Here is a 23,480-nt window from a genome sequence, read left to right as displayed (position 1 = left end):
CAGATATGAACCCTGAAGGTCTGAGGAGTGACGTCTACTGCAGCCTTGTGAGCAGAGGGCAAGTAAGCTGTAGGAAGGCTGGTGGGCAGAGGAGCGAGGCCCAGAGCCGGAGCCCCGCGGGGCCACACGAAGGCTCAGAGTCTCTGTGAAGTGGGAGGGAGGGTCCCTGCAGGGACTGGCTGGGTGAGGCCTGCCCTGTGGGAAGACAAGTGTGGGCCGGGCCAGGCCAGGCGGGCAGCAATGCTGGGGCTCCTGGCAGACGTTTCGGTGTGGCAGCCCCTTTGAGGTTGTCAGGACCCAGCACGGGAGGCAGGCTGAGGAGGCTCCCCCAGCACAGAGAAGAGGAGTCCGAGGCCCGGAACGGGTGCTCCTGCCGGAGGAGGGGCGTCCTCTGTGAGACTGACGGTACCGCCCAGGACTCGGCAGTGGGCTTTTCAGATCTGGCGCTGCTCAAACCAACTAACAACCAGGCACTGCATGAAAACTTCAACAGAAATCAAAACCATCTCTTTCTTTGGTTTAATACATATTTAAAAGGACAACCTCTGCTCAGTGCCTCAGAGGCCCCAAACAGCTGACTGAAAGAAATACCCCGGTTAATTAGGTGACATGTGATTCAGGAAAGCGCTGAAGGCGGGGCCTTCAAGGGAAGGCGAGCAGAGGCTTTCTGACCCCCTCTTTCTCCCCCTCTCTTCTGGCTGCTCCTGGGAGCTGAGGGACCTGGTTTCACCTACAAGAGGCGAAGGGGGGTCCTGCCAGCAGAGGCACAGGCCAGGGGCCCACACAGGCCCCTGCACGCTGGGGAGCGGAGCTGCCAGATGCGGGGTGGCAGGTGTGGGGCGGGCCAGCTTGGCCACGTGGGGGCAGGGAGGGGGATGGAGGAACCTGGAAGCCTGAGGCTCCTGAATGTTTCTAGCTCCCCTGCAGCCCTAGGTCCCTCCTGTACCAGGAGGCCCAGATCTGGAGACTTTCTGGGCAGGAAGGAACCTGCAGGTCTTCGAACCCAGGTCCCAACCTGATGCTGCCCCACCCTCCCCACCCCAGCACAGGGACCTTGCCGTCCAGAGCGCTGCTCCGCTCAGGGAGCTTCTCTCCTCCTCCCCGTGCTCACCATCCCTGCCCCAGCCCCGGTCCCTCTTCCCTCCCAGTCTCGGTCACAGGCTGCTTCAACGTGCAGGGCTGGAGTGGTTTCCAGGCTTCACGCATCACTGTGGTCGGTGCAGAGGACAACAATCTACGGCCTCCTTCCGGACCTTTGTGGCCCAGCCCAGGGCCCCGCCACCACCAAAGCTGACGGCGAGCCACGGTCCATCTGCCTGTGATGCCGGCCCAGCCCAGCATGGTGCCTGGGATCTTGGGGGCCACGGACAGGCCCTCAGTCAGCTTACCAACCCCGCAGCGTACTCTGGTGCTCCCTCGGGGGTCGGGGGTGGCAGGCACGGCCCTCCCTGCCCTAAGTACTTGTCTCCACGATGCACTTGAGGAACATGGTGTCGTCCTTCACGTAGGCATGCTTGGGTGACTGCAGCCTGTTGAGGGGGAAGAAGAGCGGGCAGCCGCTGGCCACGTTGGTCTCACTCTGGGGCCGCTGGAAGGACGCGGAGCTCAGGTCGGGCCGGAAGGCATCGATGGCGTGCTCGCGGTTGTTCTGGTCCAGCAGCATGAAGGTGACCTGTGTGGCCGGGGGCAGGGGACGGTCAAGCTCTGGGCAGCAGCAACAAGGGACCCCCGTATAGCCCCTCTGACCCAGCTTAGGCTGATCAGGAGCCAAAGAAACAATATAAGGCCTGCGTTTGGCGTGTGGCAAGGCCCCCAGGGATGGACGTCTTCCAGGGATGCTCTGTGAGTAGGAATCAGATTTTCTATCCAGCAGGAAAGAGGGAATTCAGAGCTACGTTCCATTCCGGTTGGCTGCTGGGGACTGAAGGCGGGACCAGGCACTGCCAAGGAGGCCAGACTCCATAACCTACGATGCCCCTTCCGGCTCTGGAACGTCTGACCCATCAGCTACAGCTAGGATCTCCCAGGATAAGGTAGAGGGACAAGAACAGGAAGGCCTTCTCTGCGGGGCGGGGTGGGGGGGTCTGTCAACCTATGTCCTAAAACATGCATGCGTACCCGGAGACGCCAAGGATCTCAAAGCGACACAGACCCCCTTCTCTGCCGCACGTCCCTGAAACACCCATGGCGACCACGCTGGTTCTCAGGTTGGGCTGCACTTTTGCAGGTCCTGGGAAGGTTTCAAAAACCCTGATGCTCAGGCCTCACCACACACTGGAGACCCAGCCGTTGGGTATGTTAAAACCCTCCCTGGCAGGTCTGGGAACCCCTGACCCGAGTGACTCATATCCAGACCACTGTAGCATCCCCACCCTGGCCCACCTGCTGGCCCTTATCTCCCTCCATCCTAGCAGAGGCCAGTGTTCTTGGCCCCACCCTTTCCTTCCCCTCCCCCGCTTGCTGGTTCACGAGCAGGGAGGGCCTCCCCACTACTGTCCTCCTAAATATTTTAAATAGATTTTGTTTATTCGAGCAGTGTTTGGTGCCCAGTCCAAGTGAATGAGAACTCTAGAGACTGCCCACCCGCCCTCTGCTCCCACACGGCCTCCCCTCCCCTGCACGCCACGCCCCCCACCCCCCACCCCCGGTGCTAGCATTTGCTACTAGCAATGAACAGGTCAGAGTCACCTGAAGTCCACAGTTCACTCTGGGTCTTATGCTCCGTACCCAGAATTCTAGCACACAGAAGAGCTTCACTGCCTGGAAAATACGCCGCTCTCTGCCTACCCCCAGCCCCTGGCAACTACTGATTTCTCCAGTCTCCACGGCAGTGCCGTTCCCAGACCGTCCCAGAGCTGGGATCACGCAGTCTGTGCATGCCCTTCTGGACTGGTTCCTTTCACGAAGGGAGAGGCCTCTCCGGGTCCTCTGGGTCTCTGCTCGGCCTGACGGCTCCTGTGTTCTTAGCACTGACGAGATTCTGTCTCCACGCCTGCAAGTCATGCCTCCAGGCACCCAGTGAAGGGGAGTCTGGCTCCTTCCTCGTTCTGGCAATTATCAGCGAAGCTGCTGTAAGCACTGGTGGGCAGGTTCTTGAGAACCAAAGTTTTCAGCTGATCTGGGTAAAGGCCAAGGAGGGTGGCTTTGAGGTCAGAAGGGGAGAGTATGTTTCGTTTTGTCAGAAACTGCCAAACTGTCTCGTGTTCCGGCCGGCCGTGACTGGGAGTTCTGGCTGTTCCACAGCCTCACCAGCGCCTTGCGTTGTCAGGGTTCCGGCCACTCTCACAGAGCTGTTGTGGCATCGGCCTCCTTCCCTTTCTCTGGAAACGCTGCCAGTTCAGGCTGGCCCACAGCACCTCCTCCAGGTGAATTTCACTGCTACACGCCTTCCTGGAGGCACTGCTCCAGGCCTGTTAGCCCCTGGACTCATGATGCCCATCGATACTAGATATGGACTCAGGATCTTGTTTTGTAAAAAGTGAAACCGAGAATGCAGAGAGGGCCAGGACCCGGGCTCGCCCCTCCCCTGCCCAGCCCGTACCTTGTTCCGGAAAGGCCAGGGCAGCAGAGCATCGTACTCCCCTCTCATGATCACGATGAAGAGCGACAGGTGGGTCCTCTTCCCCGTCCCGTCCCCATTCAGGTAGAGGCGCAGACACAGCTTGTAGCCGTACTTGGCCGTGTAGAAAGCTGAAATGTGGAAGGCAGAGTCAACACCGACAGAGCTGGAGAGTGTCGCTCTCGCAGACCAGGGAACCGGGACCTATGGTTAGGCATGCCCAAAGTCTGGCTCAAAACTAAGAAATCTGGGGCTGGAGCACGGCTCTCTTCTCAACAGAGCGGCAAGGAGGCCCTGCCAGGCTCTTGGAGATCATCTAGCCCAGGGGCTGTCAACCAGCCGTCCAAATCACAGAGTGCCGGGCCCAGGGTTTGATGCACGAGTGCTGCGGGAGAAGCCCGAGAACAGGCATCTCTAACGCGGTGGTGCTGCTGCTGGCCCTGCCCCACACCTGTAACCCACCTGCATTTCGCTGCGGGGAAACCAAGCCCAGTGAGGGGAAGTGGCTGGGCCCGGGCTCAATGTGCTGAAGGCAGAGCCAGAATTAGGACTCTGACCTCACAGTGCTGACTTCTTTCTGCTGCCCTAGGCCAAGTGGCCCCAACCACTGCAAGCTGGGGGAGCCCGGGGCAGCTCCCATGCCTACCAGCTGCCTTGGCGAAGGCCCCCAGGGGATGAATCACATACCCACCCCCCCAATTATGCAGAGTGGCCTGCGGGCAACTGAAAGGGCCATGCAAGTGTGGGTGCCAGTGGCTGTCACCACAAGGGCCCCTCTGGAAAGGGCTGGGGGGGCCAGGCTGGGGGAGCAGGCAGGAAGAGGGGGAGGAAGGATGGGTTGACAGTCTGACTCATCTGTCCCCTTCCATTTTGGTGGAACAGGAAGTCAGAGACACTGCTGCTTTTTTTTCCTCTCTGGAAAGAAGGGCGGGGTGGGGAGGGCACTGTGGGGGAGGCAAGGCCACCCCAGGAAGGGGGCTGCTCCCGAGGGCAGGGGCCTGGCAGCGGGAGGCAGCCCTGCTCTGTGGCTTGGGGCAAAGGCCCGGGCCTGCCTGGATCCCAGCCCTGCTGGTGGAGGGTGTGTCAGAGGGGCTGAGGGACAGGACGGGTGTGAAGCCTGGAGAAACGTGCCAGGCTCTGAAAATCGTCATCCACAGAAATCCTCCTAACTTACTTAGATGCGTACACGTGGGAGGAGAGGAAGAACACGCAGGTGTGAGAATTTTATGAATAGGTACACGCATCGTTACATCAGTGGAGACCGATGAACTAAGAGACACATGGACTGGGGCGCCTGGGTGGCTCAGTCAGTCAGGTGTCTGCCTTTGGCTGAGGTCATGATCCCGGGGTCCTGGGATCAAGACCTGCAATGGGCTCCCTACTTGGTGGGGAGACTCACTCACTCTCTCCCTCTGCCCCGGCTCGTGTGCTCTCTCTCTTTCTCTTTCTCTCTCAAATACATCAATCAAATCTTTTAAAAAACCCAAGAAACAAAAGAAAAATCCGAGTGACTACTCCTTTCACGACAGGGCGCCAGGCCCCTGGGGGCCCCAGAGACGAACCACACGGATTTTCCCAGCGCTCGCTCACACACGACTCACGACCTACAAGTGTGTGTGTCGCTTCATTCTCCTCTGGCCTTACTGCAGACCCCTGGTGCTCTGAGGACGGGGGTCCTCCGGGGAGTGCCCATGGGGGGCATCCTCTGTGACCCTCTCATTTCCATCAGAACACTCCCTCTGCCACACCGAGATCCGCAGAAGAAGACAACAATCGTATTCCTATTTGCAGAATATGACTGACGTCAGGGAGGCAGAAGGCCTGCCCGATCCAAGCCGCCCATGCTCCATGGGGCTGAGCGGCGAGCCTGTCACCTCCACGGTCCTGGCACAGTAGGTGGCCAGGATGCCACAGAGCTAGCTGCTGTCCCTGCGGCTTTCCTGGGCCCAGGGAAGTCTGCCTCTCCGTGCCGGGCTGCGCCCCTGGGGTGCTGGTACCTGGGGAGAAGAGGCTGACAGTCCTGCCACAGGCTGACTCGTGGCAGCGCCTGGTGACATTGGTGATCTTCCAGAGGAAGGTGCCATCGAAGGAGGCCTCCTCCATGAGGCGGAGGCCCTGCTCCAGCTTGCCCAGGGCCTGGTCTTTCTGAGCCAGCGTCTGCTGCAGCTCCAGCACCTGTGGGGAAGCCCATTCAGTGGGGGACACCAGAGCACAGCATGGGGACGGGGTGGGGTTATGGAGGTTATGGAGGTGACAGAGTCAGCTCTGCCCCCAATATGCCTTCCTGACTACACCTCCCTCAGGCACATGGATCTGCCTGTGTCTGTGCCGTCCCTCCCGCCTGGACCTCTATGGCCCCTCTCTGGTCCCCTGGCCAGCTCCTCTTCATCCATCAGGAACCTGGCTCATGGAGCCCTCTTCTGGGAAGCCTCCCACTACCGCCCCAGCTCCGCTGGTCTCTCAGCGGTGTTCTGCAGGGCACTTCCTGAAGTTTCTTAAGATACGGCTTTCTGCCCTTCCTACCAGAGAGGCAGGTTCCCCTAACAGAGGCTGCGCCCATGCTCATTTTCTCTCTGTCTTCAGGCCTTGCACAGTGCAACGTGGGACCAGTCAGGAAGGTTCTTGACGCACTGAAGGCATGGCTGGCTGGCCTTGGGGAGCCCTTCTCACTGGGGCAAGCGTTACATACGTAACTGGTACGCTCCCCACTGACATTTGAAAAAACACAGACTTATTCTTGGGTGTGCTTTGGTCACGAGGGCAGGCATAGCAGTGAGTGTTCTTAGAGGAAACTGAATCCCTGATTTTCCCGATGGGAAAGCTGAAGTTCTGAGAGGGGAAGTGACTTGCCCAGACCCACACAGCAAGTTAATGGTGGTGCTAGAACTAAAATCCAAGCCCAGCACAACATGAGACAGTGACAGAATGTTGCTGGACAGAGGAAAAAAAATAAAAGAAAAGAAAACAATATTAACATGATGACTGGCTAAATTAGGAAAAGTATAAGCTCCAGAATAAGGGAGGACATTGTCCTGCTCAATCAAGAACTGTCAGGTAGATGGATTTTCTGGAGTTGGTCTGAGACCATTACTCTGAGCGTGTGGAATCCTTCAGAGACTGAGCCATAGCCCATGAGGACAGCATGAAGACGGCTGCTCTGAGGAAGGGGTGAAGGCACTGGGGGTGTTGAGCTTCAAGAAGGAAATATGCAGGGACTGCTTCTCTCTGAAGGGCTTCCACAAGGACTGGAAGGCAGAAGTTTTCAGTAGGCCCTGAAATGCAGGGCCAGGAACAATGCCGGGAAGACATGGGAGGCTGATTTTGGTTCAGTGTGAGGAAGCACCTTCTCATTGTGAAAAACGTCCCCCGGTGGAACGCAATGCTTGGGAAGCGAGGACCCTATCACAAGGGAAGTTCAAGCAAAGCAAATGAAGCACACCGGGCGGGGGAGCTTGACCTTGGCTGTCACCTGGGATTCAGTGCTCTTCCTCGAGGGTCTTGGAACACACGATACCATTTGGGGGGTGGGCAGGGTGAGGCAACCACTCTGAGCAGGGAGAATGTTCAGAAGGAAGGCTGCCGGTCCACTGCTCTAGAGACAAGACGGGGCCCAGGGACCCCCGGAGCCCACCTTGAAGGGAGCTTGCCTCCCACGCTCACCCGCTGTTCCAAGCTCAGGATGTGCTCGCGGTCGAGCTGGCTCTGGTGGATGGAGGCGGCTAAAGCCAGGTGGGAGGCCTCCACCTCCTTGTTGAGGACGGCGACGATGTTCTCGAACACACGCAGCTTCTCCTCCAGCTCAGCCAGGACCTTCTCCTTCATGAAGTGCTTCAGGGCCTGCTCGTCCTGGCTTTCGGTGTGGGGCGCCCGGTAGCAGTCCACTTCCAGGTCCCCCGCCACCTCCACGGCTGCCTGCAGCTGGAGGTCTGACAGATTCTGCTCCAGGGCCATGGGCCCGGACTCCAGGCCCATGCCCTGCTGGGCCTTCCACTGCTTCAGGAACCCCAACAGCAGGTTCAGGTGGGCAGTCTGGGAGGTGACCTCATGCTCCTGCAGGAGCTTTGGGCTCCCCTACCAAGAGAGCGGGGCTGATCAGTGAAAACGGAGGAGGTTGAGGAGAACTAGGGAATGGGGGAGAGTTCAGCTACCCAAAGGCTGCCAAGGAAAGTCAGGTCCATTTACCCAGCAAACGGGAAGATGCTTTGTGTGTCACAAGAGGGGTCTGGACCAGCACCCTGGCATCAGACATGCCCAGGGTGAGCCATGCGCGTCGCAGTCTCTGGAGCAACAATTCTGCCCTGCCCATGAGAGCGGTGTTTATTCAGGACCACGGAGAGGGGCATGGGGGTTGGGGGAGCGCGTATTTTAGTGATGCTACAGTGGTCAGGTGAGACATTCAGAACTTCCCTAAGTATGGAGATGACTTATAGTGGGATTTGTTGCTCTGAAGAGCCATTAATGTAAGGGACATCCAGAGCTCTGGGACTGCAGTGGCCCCCTCTCCTTTCTCACACCCAGATGCTTACCTTGTAGGAGCAGCCAACACTAGCAAAGGGGCACCCAGCTTCAGCCTCAGCCGCCTCAGGGTGGTCCTAGAAACAATAATCGTCACCAGATGTTACAGGGGTCCCCAGTGGCCACCACTGGGGTTCTCTGCCAAGCATGAGGCTCCCCCGGGGCAGGAGTTGGGCTGGCCCACGTGACTTAGCACACGCTGTTCCTTCTCTGCCTGGCTGACTCCTTTCCACCTTTCAAGCCATCAGCCCTTCTGGGACTCCTCCTTTAACACAGGATCAAGACCTCTGCTGTGATCCTGGGTTGCTGTGTCTTCTGTCAGGATATGTCCCACCTGGCTTTCCAACGATCATTCACTGTTTGGTTGCCCCCACTGGGCTGGGGGATCTTTGAGGGTCACAGCTGTGTTCTCAGTACGGGGCAGTGTCTATTACAGAGGAGACACTTGGGACATGCTGGCGGCATGACGGGGCATCTCCCACTGCCTGAAGCCCAGGGGGGCTCTCCTCGCAATTCCCATCTGCTTCCCTCCTCAGCCATCCACCCGTGACGTCTGCTCTGCACTGCCGTCCCTTCCAGAAAAAGGACAGCCTGAGGGCAGCAACGCAGACAGGATTCAGTATTCAGCAGCAACTAGACAATACTGTTAACCTGTTCATAGGTCTGAGGAGCTCACAAAATGCTTTAATGATCACACTATTTCCCGGGCCCCCAATGACACCACGAGGATGGCAGAAGAGGATTTTTTTTTTGTTCCCATTTTACCGATGAAGAAGCGAGGCTGACAAAGGGGAAGAAATGTGCCCAAAAAGGAAGAGCGAGGGATCTGGCCACAGGGCACTCACTGTCCCACATCAGAGCACTGTCTCTTACCAAGGATAAGCCCATGGGATATCGGTAGAAAGTTTTTTCCAAAAAGTATTATTTAGAAAGGGCTTGTATCCGGAATATATAAAGAACTCTTAAAATTCAACAAATAAGACAAGCCACCTAATAGAATGGCCAAAACAATGAACAGATACTTCCCAAAAGGCACTCTTTAAATGACAAATAAGCCCATGAAAAGATACTCAACATCATTAGTCATCCCAGAAATGCAAATTACAATGAAATACCACAGGGAAATACACTATCGACTCAAGAGATGGGCAAAAATGCAAAATCTAATGATAACATCAAGTTTTGGTGAGGATGTAGAGGAACTTGAGAACACAAAATGGAACAGCCACTTTGGAAAAATTAATGCAAGTATCTCATAAAGTTAAATCATACTTAAAAAGCAACTTTCTTACAAACCATGCCCATATGGAGCATACCACCCACACATTCTGTCTCTAGGAATCGACCTGAGAGAAGCTGAAACGCACACCTGTGTGTGTATGTGACGTTCACGGTAGCTTTATTCATAACAGCCCCAAACCGGAAGCAATCCAGATATCCACCAAACGGTGGATGGAAACGAGTGTGTGCTCTGTCCGTGCTGTGCAACGCTCCCTGGCCATCAGACGGAGGAAAATATGAATAAATGCGGTAACATGGAGGAATGTCAAAAGCATTATTGCTAAATCAAAGAAGTCAAGCACTACAAGACGTCAAAGACTACACGCTAGGACTCTGTTTTTACGAGATTCTAGAAAAGAAAGTCGAGTGACAGAAAGTAGATCCGTGGCTTCCTGGGGCTGCCGCTGGGGAGATGGCCTAGCCAGGGGCACAAGGAGGTTTTATCCAGCGTGGAAACATTCACCCCCTGTGCTGTCGCAATCCCACAACTGTATACATTTCCTGGCATCCATCCAACGGTACGGTACGCTTAAAGAGCAGTGGATTTTATTGCATAGCAATAAAATCTTGATTTTCCAAGGGCTTTTTTTTTTTTTTAATGCTTTCATGGGGGCAAAAAGAAGGCAGATTTGGATGCAAGGAGTGGGTAGAGAGATCTTTCGGGCTGAGCAAGTATAAAGCCACCCTAGTTATTATTTTTTAAAAGTAAAATAAGCAAGAGCTGTGGGTTTAATGAGTACCGCTGCTTTGGGGCACAGAGCAGAGCTCAGCAAACGGCTGCCCTCCCCTTCATCCCCTGCCCTGGGCTTCCAGCACAACTTGTTCCTGACAAGGAATAGAACACAGATGTTTCACTGGGGCGGGGGCAGAGGGCGGCCTTGGCAGAGACCGTGCTGGCTTCGGGGAGCAGCCGTGATGCAGCCTCTCCTAGCAGGTGGGAGAATGGTGAGGACCGATGGTCAGCTGAGGCTTGGCTGTGGACCCGGTTCCTGGGTGAGTGGACCAGGGTAAGTTCCTGGACTCTAAGCTTGAAGGGAGTCCCAGCGGGTAAGGCGGTGCAAGTGAGAAAACTGAGGGCAGAACTGGAGAGATCCCCGCAGGTGGAGGGGCCCGTGTTCCTTTGGCTGCAGAGCCCTGCCGGTGTCCCGAAAGCCCACTGCGGCCTGGAAAGCGCAGTCTGGGTGTATAACGATGCATGGATGGGGGTGTGGGCGACGGCCGGCCTCCAGTGGCTGACGGAGCATGGGCAGGGTGACTCGGGAGGACCTGAGAGGTCAAGGCAGCCAGCCCTGGAGTCAGCTTGGAGGAGTGCAAAGCCCATTTCAGTCACTTCACACGCTAGCTGTTTGGTCCTAGGAGACCTGTTAACCTCTCCCTGCCTCAGTTTCCTTATCTGCAAAATAGGGATAATAGGACCCCCCCCCCACCCCCATGAAGTTGCAGGGATCACGTAGGACAATATTCTTAAGCGCTGGCATTACTTACTGCTACTGTAACAAAATACCACAAACTTAACAGCTTCGAACAACACCAATTTATTATCTCACAGGTCAGGAAGGCAAAGCCTCCAGTCAAGGTGTCGATGGGATCGTGTTCCTTCTGGAGGCTCTAGGGGAGACTCCGTTTCCTTGCTTTCTCCAGGTGGAGGTCACCTGCATCCCTTAGCTCACGGCCCCTTCCTCCATCTGCACAGCCTGCAGGACAGCATTTTCCAATCTCTCCGGCTCTTTCTTGCCTCCCTCTTAGGAGGAGCTTTGTGATGACCCTGGACCCCCCTAGATAATCCAGGATCATCTCTCCATCTCAATTTAATCCTTGATTTAATCACCTCTGCAAAGTCCCTTCTGCCATTGTTATGGGCAGAGCTGTATCCCCCAGCTCATCTGTAGGGAACCACCCCCGCAAGAACAGGATTACATTTGGAGATTTGGAGACAGGGTCTTTACAGAGGAGACGGAGTGAAAACAAGGGCAGCAGCACGGCCCTGCTCCGACAGGACTGGTGTCCTGGCGAACAAGAGAACACCCAGGGAGAACACTACATGATACCGAAGAAGGCAGCATCTCCACGTCGGGAGAAAGGCCTCGGACAAAACCTACCCTTGCCTGTGGCTTCTTGCCTCCAGACCTGTGAGAAAGACATCTCTCTTGTTCCTGCTGCCCAGTCTGAGGTGTTTTAGGATGGCAGCTGGAGCAGACGAATCCCGCCATGGAAGGTAACATAGTCACAGGTTCTGGGGGTTGGGATGTGGACAGCTTTGGGGAACACCGTTCTGCCTGCCACAGCACTCAATGTTAGCCACAAGCAGTAGCTATGGGAGTATATTATTCGTATTTTTATTGCATGGATTAAACACTGCCCTTGGGGTATCTTTTTTTTTTTTCTTCTCATATATATGCTTCTCATTTAATTTTCCCCACTTGAATTTTTTTTTTTAAAGAATTATTTATCTGCGAGAGAGGGAGAGGTTGAGCAGCGAGAGAGGCAGGAGGAGAGGAAAAGGGAGAGAATCTTCAAGCACACACCCCGCTGAGTGTACAGCCTGATGCAGGGCTTGATCCCAGGACCCTGAGATCATGCCTGGAGCCAAAATCAAGCGTTAGATGCTTAACTGACTGAGCCACCTAGGCGCCCCTCTCACATCTTGAACTTTTTTTTTTTTTTAAGATTTTTATTTATTTATTTGATAGAGAGAGATCACAAGTAGGCGGAGAGGCAGGCAGAGAGAGAGAGGAGGAAGCAGGCTCCCTGTGGAGCAGAGAGCCCGATGCGGGACTCGATCCCAGGACCTTGAGATCATGACCTGAGCCAAAGGCAGAGACTTAACCCACTGAGCCACCCAGGTGCCCCACATCTTGAACTCTTAATAACTAATCCTATAAAACCCTATTTCGCCACTGGATTTCCTTGGGGAGACGAGGAACATCTTAAACCTAGTTGTATTTAAACTGGACCAAAGCATTCTTGTGTGTTTTCTCGTAAGATCCCTGCAGTGGCTCTGGAGGCGGGCGGGCTGAGATTAGCTTCCTCCCGGTACAGGTGGAGAACTGAGGAGGGGCCGGGCTGTGGTCACAGGAAGCGCGACCCCTGAGGACCCACCTGGATCCGGGTCTGCCGGTCAAGTTACGAGACCTTACGAGGGTCTGCCGCTTTCTCAGCAGCTGGGAGAGCTCGTCCCGGCGGCTCCCACAGCGCCGTAAGGAGGAGGCTGGAGCTCAGAGGCTCTGCTTCTCGTCAAAGTGGGAATGCGAAGCTCAGGGACGGCCAGCGCTTTGCAGGGGGTGGTGCCAGTTCAGGGCAAAGGCGAAGGAGCGGCCGGAGACCTACAGTCCATGACCGGGGTCCTTCCTCCCAACCGGGGAGTCCTTGCCTTACCCGAAGGGTGGGGACGGAGGGGTTGGGAGAGGGAATCAGGCCAGGGCCGCAGAGGAAGAATGGGGCATCTGTCCTGGGCCCAGCCTGGTCTGTCTGGTGCTCTAAGTGACCCCTGCGAGCGGCCTCAGGGCTTGCAAACTGCTAAAAATAAAATTCCCAGTGGAATTTTCTCTGCGGAGGAAACAGAAACAGAAAACAAAATCCTAGCCCTGGGGGAACACTTGTCCTTCTGTGTCCGAGAAGTCTGGGGGTGTGTGCTATTCCCGGCCACCGTGCTCGCCAGGCCCTTTGTGATGGGGTCAGCAGGGGGTCCCATCAAGAGGTCCCCCACCCTCCACTAGGGGACCTGTGCACTTCTGAGAATGTGAGCACGAAGAGACTGACCCCAGTGACCCCTCTGCCACCCTGGACATGGAGGCTGGCTCGGGTCCTGCTCGGGGATCACCTGGGGCTGAGGGAGAGGTCCTTCACCATGACAAGGGGGACCTGGTCAGTCTGGGTCTGCCTGCCAGTCCTGCCCTCTTCTGCACCATCGCCTGTTTCCTCTCTGGCAACTTCTGCTCAGCTCAGTGGCCACCTCCCCCAGGAAGCCCTGCCTCAGTGTCCTAGGTGAAAGCACTCTTACCCATTCCCGTTTTTCCATAGCACCTGGTGGACTCCAGATCTCAGGGCTGACAGTGTTACTTAAACCTGCATACAACACTTGGGGTGACCCACCAAGAGAAGGTGCCACCGGCCAAGGAGGCAGGGTCTGGAACTGCCGAGGAGCGCCGAGAACGGCCAAGGAACGGCCGAGGAGCGCAGGGTCTGCCTTCCTGTCGTGGTAGGACGTGGATCCAGGCACACCCTCTCATTAAGCCTCAATATATTACCTAAAGTCTAGGCAAAACAGGGATACTACCGCCACTCATGACCCAGGATGTCACAGGATCGACACACTTCAAGGGACGCCAATAAAGGGGAGAAACAGTTGCCCCAAATGCACAGAGACTGGGGACAGACTCACGAGGGACACGGTCAGTGTCCTCCTACAGATGCGGGCCTGCTTCAGGAAGGCTGACCGACTTGCCTCTCGTGGCCCCAAGAGAAACAGACTCCGGCTCAGTACAAACAAAGAGGAACACAGCGCAAGCATCAGAGTCCCCTTTGGTCAAAGAACTTGTCTCACGGGGTCACAAGCCTGTGGCTTACTGGAAGCCACTGGCATCAGAGGCCAGCTTGCTTCTGGCCTCCTCGAGTGATCTCTGAGGCAAGAGAGCGAAGGAAACAACCCCCCTCGCAGGGTCACAGGCACACAGAATTGAATGTTCTTTTCCAGACACTGGTTGCTCCTTATTCCACTGTCACTTCTAGAGGAAGGTCATTCCAGGCGAGAACCTGGCCTCTAACTAGGTCAGCAGTGATCCTTTAATATCTGGGTCTTAGAGTAGCTCCCAAGTCCACGGCTGTGAGCATTTCTGAGAGAGATAGTCATCTAATGAACTCAGAGGCTGAGGACAGGCTGATAAGCAGATGGCACGGGAAAAGGTCACAAGGCTGGGAGCCTCTGGGGTTGACTGGGCCAGCCTCTGACCACCCCGCACCCCCATCCCCCAGGTTGTCCTTCAGGCACAAACTTCAGAATGACCACGTATGCAGAGGACTGACTTCTAATCAGCTGCTTTCCTTTGCTCAAAAGTCCCCCAAAGTTCCCACTGGGGTCAGGAGCCAGAGGAGTCTCTGGTCTTTCTGGTCTGTGGCTCTGAGCGGGTGTGAGACCACTGGCTCACACCGCACCCCCACCCCCACCCCGGCTTTTCCCTGGGCACGGGGGGGGGGGGGGGTAGAGCGTGAAGATCACACCAGGTGGGGAAGCCAGGGCAAGAGACCTGCTGCGCCTTTGCCCCCTGGAGGCAGCACCCACTCCCACCCTGAAGGCTGTCAGAGCATCTGTGAGTCTACCATCGGAATCATTTCATTTGATTTCAGGCAACAAGCTTCCCACTGCGCTCTGCAGGGCTCCAGGAGCTGCCAGAGCCCCTCAGGGGTGGGGACAGCAGAAAAGGAGCGGGTGCCAGGCTCCCCCTTAATCCGAGCACCTGTACTCTCATCGGATTTCTCGTTCACCAAGATGAAAAATTAAAACCACTGGATTACGAGATGGAAAAGAGCTCTTCCCTCTATTACCTGAGATTTGTACAAAGAAAGCGCATTAATTTTGTTAAGAGGGAAAAATAAGACAAATTGGAAACCATCTTCCTGGTGCACTCGAGCGGGCAGGAGCCTCAGAAGGCCGGGAGCACACGGGCTCCCTTTTGCAGGGGAGCACGGCGGCCCAGACCGAGAGCTGCGTACGGCCGGCCGGCTCTCGAGTGAGCTCCCTGAGACATGCAGACGGGGAGGCCTGGGAAGCCATTCCACGGGTCAGTTTGACCAGTTAGCTCTTAACCATGCGGCCGAGTGCAGAGTTCTGGCAAAATGCATCGGGTCCTTATGTTATTCCCTTGAGGGCCCACCGGGGCGGGGCTGCTGAGAAGAGGTGGGAGAGCCCTCAAGGCCAGCTCTGCTGGGGCAGGAAATTCCTCCAGCTCTCTGAAGGCAGTGGGGGGGAGGGGCGGCCCAGAACAGAGAAAAGAGAAGGTGTGAAGACTTGTCCGCCTCTGGCTTCCTCGCACCAGCCATGGACAGGTCAGCCGGACATCACAGGTCCTGGACTGGCCTTGTAGGACCACCTGGGATTCTTCATTTCACAGATGGAGAAACAGGCATGAGCACGATCTTGGCCTCGTACAGAACGTACAATGCCGTCCCTGGACACCAGGCTCCTGGGCGCTGGGCTATGGTTTTAGGGCAAGGAGGGAGCTCTGGCTGAAAGCAGTCCCTGAGAGGGAGGATGGCCAAATGGTGAGACACACTAGGGAGTTTTGTGCTGAGACTCCCCAGCGGGTGCTGGGGGCCCGAGGTGTAAGACCGGGGGCTAGATTTCGAGCAGCAGTTCTTACAGCTTTGGGCCAATACTTTTTTTTTAAGTTGTTGGATGAACATGAAGATTGCCATTTTTTTTTTTTTTTTAATTTTACCAAGTAAAGACGTTATCAAAAATCCTATCATTAACTACCACCATCATTTCATTTGTACAAAGACATGTACAGGGAGGATATAACCCCAGAACAAAGGCTGATTCTACGAACGAAAAGGTTTCAGTTTTTAAAAACTCACTACAATATCCTTACTTTTATCACTTTGTCACGTCCTGGCAGGAACGGACCAGGTGTGGTTGGCCTGTGGGAGCCTCTGCCCTGGACAGACAGACCTGTGAGGGCTCTTCCAACTCAGAAGGGCTAGGGTTCTAGACTGTGGCACGTAAGGATGTCTCTTTGGCCCATCACACTGCCAAAGCCGTTTCTTATTCCTAGAAGCACAGCTTGGCTGAGCTCCACAGGTGAGCTGAGAAGGATTTCTCCCTCTCTGAGGGCACACGGAGCAGAAAGAACTGTCTAGATCAAGAGGACAGACTTCGCCGTGAAGGGCCAGAGAGCAAACACTGGGAGCCGCATCTTCTGTTGCAACTACTGACCTCCGCCGTTGCAGGGCCAAAGCAGCCATACACCATGCATCAATGAGTGTTTGGGGCTGTGTACCAATAAAACTTTATTTGTGGACACAGAAGTTTGAATATCATAAAAATTTTCATGTGTCACAAAATGCCACTCTTCTGACTTTCTCAAACCATTTAAAATATAAAAACCATTCTTAGCTTGCGGGTCAGATACAACCAGGTGGCAAGCTGGCTTTGGCCCACAGGCCGGGGTCTAGACTGGTGTTCTCACCCTGAATCTGCTGCACATCAGCGAGGTGCCTTTGACAAGTCACTCTGCCATGGTGAACAGCGGGCTCCTCACTGCTTACAACCTGAATTTAATCCCGACCCTGGACGACGGGCAGCTAGGTGTCTGCCTGGGACTTTGTGGGCAGCTGCCTAATGGCTTCAACCTCGACAAGAGGAGAAATTAATTAAATCCCCTTTCTTGGCTGTGCCACGTACCTTGTCCTGAGACTGAAGGCTTCCCGGGTTTACAGACTGGGGGCCGTCTCCTCTGCATTTTGGACAGATCTGGTCCTCGCTGGTCCTGGGGACACATGAACAAAGCCTGCTGAGTGAAGCATCCATGACTTCCTGGGGCCACCTTCCATCCTGATGGCTCTAAAAGCCTGGGTCTTGCTTGGGGTGGCAGCTGATGTCAGTAAGCCAGCTCTACCCCATCCCAGACCCACTACTCCCAAGCCTCGGAAGTACTGGGTGTCCCCGATTTCTCCTGGGAGTCTGCTGTGAGCCTACTTGGCAGCCAACTGACCTGGGGTGACCAGAGGCTGTCGTCACCCATACTTACCCACTGAGGGGTCTATTTCTGTCTCGCTGCGGAAACATTATGCTGGATTATAAGGAACTGCCCCAGTTTCTGCTGGGAGAATGATGTAGCAATGTACTGCCTCACTTTTCTAAAATCTGAAAGATAATACATCCGACCCGGGGCACCCAGATAAGGGATGGCCCATATGTGGCTAAATGTGCTCTTCTTGGCTTCGGGTCTCTGATTTTCAGGAATGACAGATGACCATAGTCAATCCAAAGAAGGGGGCTCGGAGAACTAACCCAGCTTCTTAACCAGGAGTGGGTGTCAGACCCTGAGCAGAGTGACCCACGCCCCTATGTGCTTTCAGAAAGCTCCCAAGTGTTGCCCACCCACAGCGAGAGCCATTGGCTCCTACCTACAGGCCCATCCTACCCAGGAGGAAAACAAGGCCCTGAGGCCACGAGGACATGCCTGTCGGCCAAGAGCACACTGAGTCAGGAGCCCGGCAGAGCTCTTTTGGCCTCAGGCCTGGGTCCCTCCGACACCCAGAGAGCTCCATCCTCGGCTCTGGCACGTTTTGGAGGAATGGAGAGGAAAGCCAAGAGACGCATGGCAAGAGCCTGAGATGAACCCAGAAACAACAGCTCGATGGTACAAGCAGTCAAGCTTTGCTCCCCGCCCCCCCCAACGCCCCACCTGGCTCGTCCACAGCCACATCCTCTCCCCTCCTCTAGCAGCCCTTGTCAGAGCCTTTGAAATTCACAAGTCTGCCTGATTCAGTTTTCCCACCTTCTGATGCTGTAAAACCCCAAACAAAGGTCACACTGGGGGCGCATGGCAGACACTAGGAGCATCTCTGCCAGGAATCTGACCTGGGCCAAGCTGACTTAATCTCTCTATTGGGCCTCCTTGTCCCCATCTGTAAAATAGGTGAATAACAGTATCCACCTTGCCAGGCTCCTCCCACAATCCAAGGAAACAATGCTTAGCCTACAGTAGGTGCGTAATAGTTGCTTAAGATAGGATGCTGGCGATCATATTAATGTCACACCTGAGATATTCATACTGTACATAGAAACATACATATTTTTACATATTCTATACAAAATGTATGATTATATATATTCTATACACATATAAAATGTGTACTCTACATAAGCACATATTTATACAGAGACATGCATTTCATATACTATATGGATAAATCTAGCTGTGAAAGGGTTGCCAGCGGACAGCACAAGGTGATGCGTGCTGTCGTGGAAGGACGTGGACTTTACAGCAGCATTTACCAAGGGAGCGTCTACTCATTCTTCTAAGAACTTTCCCACATACTGTTGGCTGGGCCTTGTACCAACCCCGGGAGGTAGCAACCAGCTCTGGAGGGCTCTTACAGACAAAAAAGCTGAGGCTTCCGGGTGCTGGACCCACAGCACCAGGCCCCCCAGTCAGCCAGCGGCCCCACTGAGGGTAGAGGTTCTCTCCCTCCCTCCACCCCAGCCGGCCTCTGCTGTGGGAGCGAACACACCTTCCCGTGGCTGCTGCTCCCGCCATCACTCTGGCCGGAGCCAGGGACGACAAGGAAAGGGTGTGAAACAGGCCCAGTGAGGTGAAGTCACCTGCCGAAAGCCACCAGCTCCTCTCACCCTTGCCTCCCATCGGGGGCCCCTCCCTGACACCTTTTCCACACCCAGCCCTGCTCCTCCGGGCCCTCACCTCACGTTCCCAGAGAGACAGGTGGCGCAGCAGGGGGCCCTGGGCTCTGGTGGGTCCTGGCAGGCGGTGGGGGGGCACCCAAAGGGAAACTCGTTCTCATCGGGGGCCGGGCGGGGGCTGCTGGCTGGGCCAGAGGCCATCCTGGGGTCCCAGGCTGGCCAGGGGCTCCCGGTCTACGCGACTGTGGGGAGGAGACCAGCTGTGGAAGCTGTGGAAGCTGCGGAGGGGAGAGGTGAGTTCTGTCTGGCGAGCAGGAGTCTGATGACTTTATCTCTTCGTAGGCTTGTGTGGTTCAACGTCACAGCTGAGTCACAGCAGGGATGGGGCAGGAATTACCCTTTGTGGTGCAAAAAATCCCCTGGATGGTGACAGAAGGCTTTAGGAGTGTCCAGTCATTCTTTAAAGTGAGAGAGAAAAAGAAAACAAGTCAGAGAGAAAAAAGAAGTGGGCCCCAGATTTTCAGGAACTGCCTGCCATCAGAGTTTCCCTGTCTGAGCACCTTGGGCAGCTGCTGGCTTCCTCCTCCTCCTCCCTGGGGACAACGGCAGAGAGTCACAGCTGGGGGCTCCTCTGTGTTCCCTGGGACCTTGAGAGAGCCTAGAATTCTCGGTGGGGGTGCTCGCTGCCCTGGTGGAAATCCCCAGGGTTCTGGACGCAGGTCCAAAAACACAAGTTCCAGACGCTTTAGCTGTGTCCTGGCCAGAGCTTCTCCGAGGTGAAAGTCACTTCCTCACAGTGGGTCTTGATAACCCCATCTGTTTGTTTTTTTTTTAAAAAAAAAAAAAAAAGACTTGTAACAGGCAGTCTCCAAGTCCTTTTGGGCTCTAAGATTCTGGGACCCCGATGGCCAAGGCAACCCGAGGCAGCTGGGAGGCTTCTGATGTTCCGACCTTGCCCATGGCGTTCCTCATCAGTCATGGTGATGATACCGGGCCCTCCCCGCTCCTTTGAAGCAAAGCCTCGGGACCATGAACTGCTCAGGCCCTCCCCCCATTTCCCCACTCAGGAAATCATAGGTGGCCACACACTTGGGTCAGGCGCCACCACTTCCCCAGCCCTGAGAACAAAGCTCTCAATAAATACTAGGTCACAGGGAGCTGGCCTCATGGCCGAGTGGGAGGGAGATCCACGGCTGTGTGGCTTCTGGCAATGTCTACTGTGGGCCGGGCAACATTTTCCTTCCTGTTCCTCAAAGTGACCTGCTGGGGATTTAACAGCAGGAATTTAACACATAGGCACAGAGAAACAAGAGGCCTCGTCCAAAGTCACAAGCCCCTGGTTGGGAAACGGCATGGGCACAAGGTCTGAGAACCCTAAGATCTGTGTTTTCTACCCACAGAAGAGAGAGGAAAGCAAGGTGACCTGGTGGGGCTGACAGAGCCGGGACTGGGCGTCAGAGCATGCAGCCTGTTTTCTCATCTACCAAATGCAAGAGATGATTCCCTCCACCTCTTCCCATCCTGCTGGGTTTTGCAAATTTTCATGGTGGTTTCAAATCCTGGGCTTTGAAGTCTGACAGATCTGAGTTGGGATCCTAAGTCTTCCACGTACTAGCTGTAGGTCCCGGGACATGGTCTTTAACTTCTCTGAACCTCAGTCTTTGCATCTGTAAAGTGGGGGAGAATAATAAGGTCTACTTTACCTGACTGTTGTGGTGACCAAGTGAGGGGGTGGGCGGAAGCCTCACATGGTGCATGGCCCAAGCCAAGTGCTTGGAAGGCTCTGACATTGTATCCCAATAATGGCCACAGCCCTTCCAGCTCCTCAAGATCAAAGAAAAGAATGAAGATGGTACATTATGCTCCCAAAGTGTTTCCACATCCACCAGCTTCACTTGAGCCTTGTAAGTGGGCCTTGTAAGTGGGCAAGGCAGGCCAGATGTCCTCTGCCCCTAGAAAAATTCAACTGCCCCCATTCCCTGGAGTGATACTTGGGCAGCTGGCAAAGAGGACATAGCCACCTACTGCTACAGGTATAAACTGGGATGCCCACCCCCACCTGGGCCAGCTGTGGCCTGAACCTCTCAGCAGATGACCTTGAGGCCTACTTCAGAGGAGGCCTATCAGAAAGGCGTACCCTTAACCACATACCCCAAACCTGTAAAGCTCCCTGCATTCCTTCTTCCCCTTCCTGTGGCATAGACTGGCACCTACCTCCACAACCAGGTTCTGGGTCCCTTTCTCCCTGGTCTCCTTCCTTTCTCCTCTGTCCTCAATGCCTCCCTCTCTACCAGATCTTCCCTATCAGCATCAAGATGTCCCCAAGCTGTTCCAATAATAAAAGGGAGAAATACTAGGTGCAGCACTTTAGTGCTGTGTTAAGTACTTCTAACCACCTCACCTAATCCTATGACCCCTTTGAGGCAGGGACTGTCTTCATCATCCCATTTTACAAACCAGTTAAGTGACTTGCCCAGGGTCCCACAGATGGTGCGTGGGGATTCCTGAACTCAGCCTGTGCTCTAACCACACATTCTACCCTTTCCCCAAAGTCCTCTCCCACATCTACACTCTCTCCACACTTAAACAGAACTTGTAGGAAAGACTGTCTATGCAGAGAATTCCTCCCTTGAGTCTCTGAAACCATCTCCCCAAGGTTCTCATTGTTGGGGACACCGGTGCACATGGGCCGTCCCAGTTTCTATCTAACAGTCCTCTGGCCAGCACCTGACACCATTCTTGGCCCCTACTTTCAAATCCCTTTCCTTCCCTCCCCCCCCACCACCCCGCTTCTGCACCCACTGGCTGCTCTTCATCTTCTCCTCCACCCCTTTTCTCTTCTACTCTGAACCTCCATTGGTCCCATCTCCCGGACTCCACCGCAGGGATCCGCAAGGTTGGAGTCTCTCTGTGCCGCCTCCCCCCACCAGCCTTCCACTTGACCTCTGGGGTGCACTTGGACCAGACTCCTGGGAGTCTCGGTGGTCTGCCCCCAGAATGGGGCTGGGCGCCCAGCTTTGCGATCCCGACGCATCCCCAACCTGAGCACAGGCCCCTGTTCCCCCTACCCCCACCCCGGTTGCCCGGCTCAACGACGCTGGGTTGCTTGTCTGTGCCCGCCAGCGCCCCGCACCCCCGCCCCGGGACAAGTGACTGTCCCCTCGCTCCTGCCACAGATCCAGGTGCGTGCCCCGTGCTGAGGGCGGGGCAGCGCGGGCGACTAGTCAAGGATGGGCGAACCCCTGGGCTGCCCCGGCTGCCCGCAGGAAGCGCTGCGGTAGGGAGTCCGGGGGCGGGCTCTGCAGCGGTGGCGTCCTGGTCACGGGCCATGCGGGGAGGCCTGCACTGGGGGAGCCCCCGCCCGAGCGAGCGGGAGCTGGGGCGTCCCGGGCCGGGGAGCGTGGGGGCGGGGGCCACAGAGCCTCGGGCAGAGCCGCGGCGGGGTGCAGCCCCACCAACCTCTGCGCCTCCGCCGCCACCGCCTCCCCAAGGCCCGCCGGGAGCTTCCGGTGGGGCGCAGGGGACGTGGCCCGGGAGGCGGAAGCCGGGGAGGGCGGGGGCGGGTCCTCGCGCAGCCTCCTCCCGCTCCCGGGGCCGCCCCGGGGGCGGGGCGAGCGCGTCCCTGCCCCGCCCCCCCGGGGAAACTGAGGCTGGCGGCCGCGTCTACAGCGTGGGTACTGACTGTTGCCCTTGTCCTTCTCTCCCGCCGTGGCCCCGGCGCCGAGGCAGAACTCAGGAAAGCGTTTGCAGAGTAAACGAAAACAGACCTGGGACTTGACCCCCACCCCGTCTCCCGCTTGCCTGAAATCCTGCGTGGGGATGGGGTGAAGCAGTAGCAAAAGCCCCGGTCCTGGCTCTCCTGGATTCCTGCAAAGCGCCCGGCGCAGTGCGAGGCTCGCGCAAGCTTCCTGGTTTGGGGCGGTCGGTGCAAAGCGGCTCCAGCGGCGCTCGGCCTTCTTCGAACTCGATGGAACCCTGTCGGATTGCATCTACACACGCACGCACGCACGCACGCACGCTCACGGGCACTTATTCTTTATGAACTTGTGTATATATATCAGTAAATAGTTATGGAACTTAGTGCTGGGGTGGAGTTTTTGTTTAAAAGATACAAACAATCTTTATTTTTTCATCAGTTTGTCAAAGACTCCTGCATCAGACCTCTAAAATCTGCAGGACCGGTAGCTGAAGGAGGAGTGAGGCTGTCCACTTTGTTGATTTGGTTTTGTTTCAGTTACTCAGAGGCATCCATTACGTTCTCTTTATGTACCAGGGCCTCGCTCTCTCTCTCTCTCTCTCTCTTTTTTTCTTTTTGTCTTGATACCCAACTGGATTTGGGAACTGTGTTTTATTTCTTTTGTTTTGTTTTGTTTCTTTCTTTCTTTTAAGATTTTATTTATTTGTCAGAGAGAGAGAGAGAGAGAGAGACTGACCACCAGGAGGGGCAGGGCCAGGCAGAGGGAGAAGCGGACTCCCCACTGAGCAAATCCCATGTGGGACTGGATCCTGGGACCCTGGGATCAGGTCTGGGATCATGACCTGATCTGAAGGCAGGCACTTAACTGACTGAGCCACCCAGGCATCCCTGGTCTCTGTGTGTGTGTGTGTGTGTGTGTGTGTGTGTGTGTGTGTGTGTGTTTCATGAGAGGTAGTTAAGCCTCCTATCCATCCAGAGCAGAGCTTCTGGCTTCTGAGGGAGCAGCTGGTACTGCAGGACAGAGAGCCCTGCTGGTGAAAGGAGAGGCTTCCGGTCCTATTTGGAGG

General features: G+C 55.6%; 1 protein-coding gene and 1 long non-coding RNA gene across 9 annotated transcripts; one reads left to right on the top strand and one right to left on the bottom strand.

Moving 5' to 3' along the window:
* Positions 1–496: 496 nt before the first annotated feature.
* Positions 497–22,238, bottom strand: TRAF1 (TNF receptor associated factor 1). Of its 8 annotated transcripts, none has more exons than XM_032306921.1 (10): positions 20,140–20,225; positions 19,668–19,976; positions 19,277–19,532; positions 18,778–19,174; positions 16,755–16,839; positions 8,086–8,151; positions 7,220–7,630; positions 5,557–5,734; positions 3,542–3,690; positions 497–1,672 (listed from the first exon to the last, which is right to left on the bottom strand). In XM_032306921.1, the coding sequence occupies exons 4-10, from the start codon at positions 18,915–18,917 to the stop codon at positions 1,454–1,456; spliced, it is 1,248 nt and encodes a 415-aa protein (XP_032162812.1). In that variant the 5' UTR covers positions 18,918–19,174; positions 19,277–19,532; positions 19,668–19,976; positions 20,140–20,225; the 3' UTR covers positions 497–1,453. The 8 variants fall into 8 exon arrangements, with proteins under 8 accessions (XP_032162812.1, XP_032162814.1, XP_032162817.1 ...); XM_032306923.1 differs by lacking the exon at positions 20,140–20,225 and having other exon boundaries at positions 18,778–18,994; positions 19,114–19,174; positions 19,668–20,117; XM_032306926.1 differs by lacking the exons at positions 19,668–19,976; positions 20,140–20,225 and adding an exon at positions 22,176–22,238.
* On the top strand, positions 10,077–21,267 carry LOC116570188. Its single transcript, XR_004277309.1, has 2 exons — positions 10,077–10,362; positions 20,117–21,267. It is a non-coding gene; the product is annotated as an uncharacterized LOC116570188 (long non-coding RNA).
* Positions 22,239–23,480: the final 1,242 nt, after the last annotated feature.

The sequence above is a fragment of the Mustela erminea genome, chromosome 12, assembly GCF_009829155.1.
Source record: "Mustela erminea isolate mMusErm1 chromosome 12, mMusErm1.Pri, whole genome shotgun sequence".
Lineage (NCBI taxonomy): Eukaryota > Metazoa > Chordata > Mammalia > Carnivora > Mustelidae > Mustela > Mustela erminea.
Note: the sequence above shows the minus strand (reverse complement) of the source record. Positions and strands in the feature narration are given on the sequence as shown.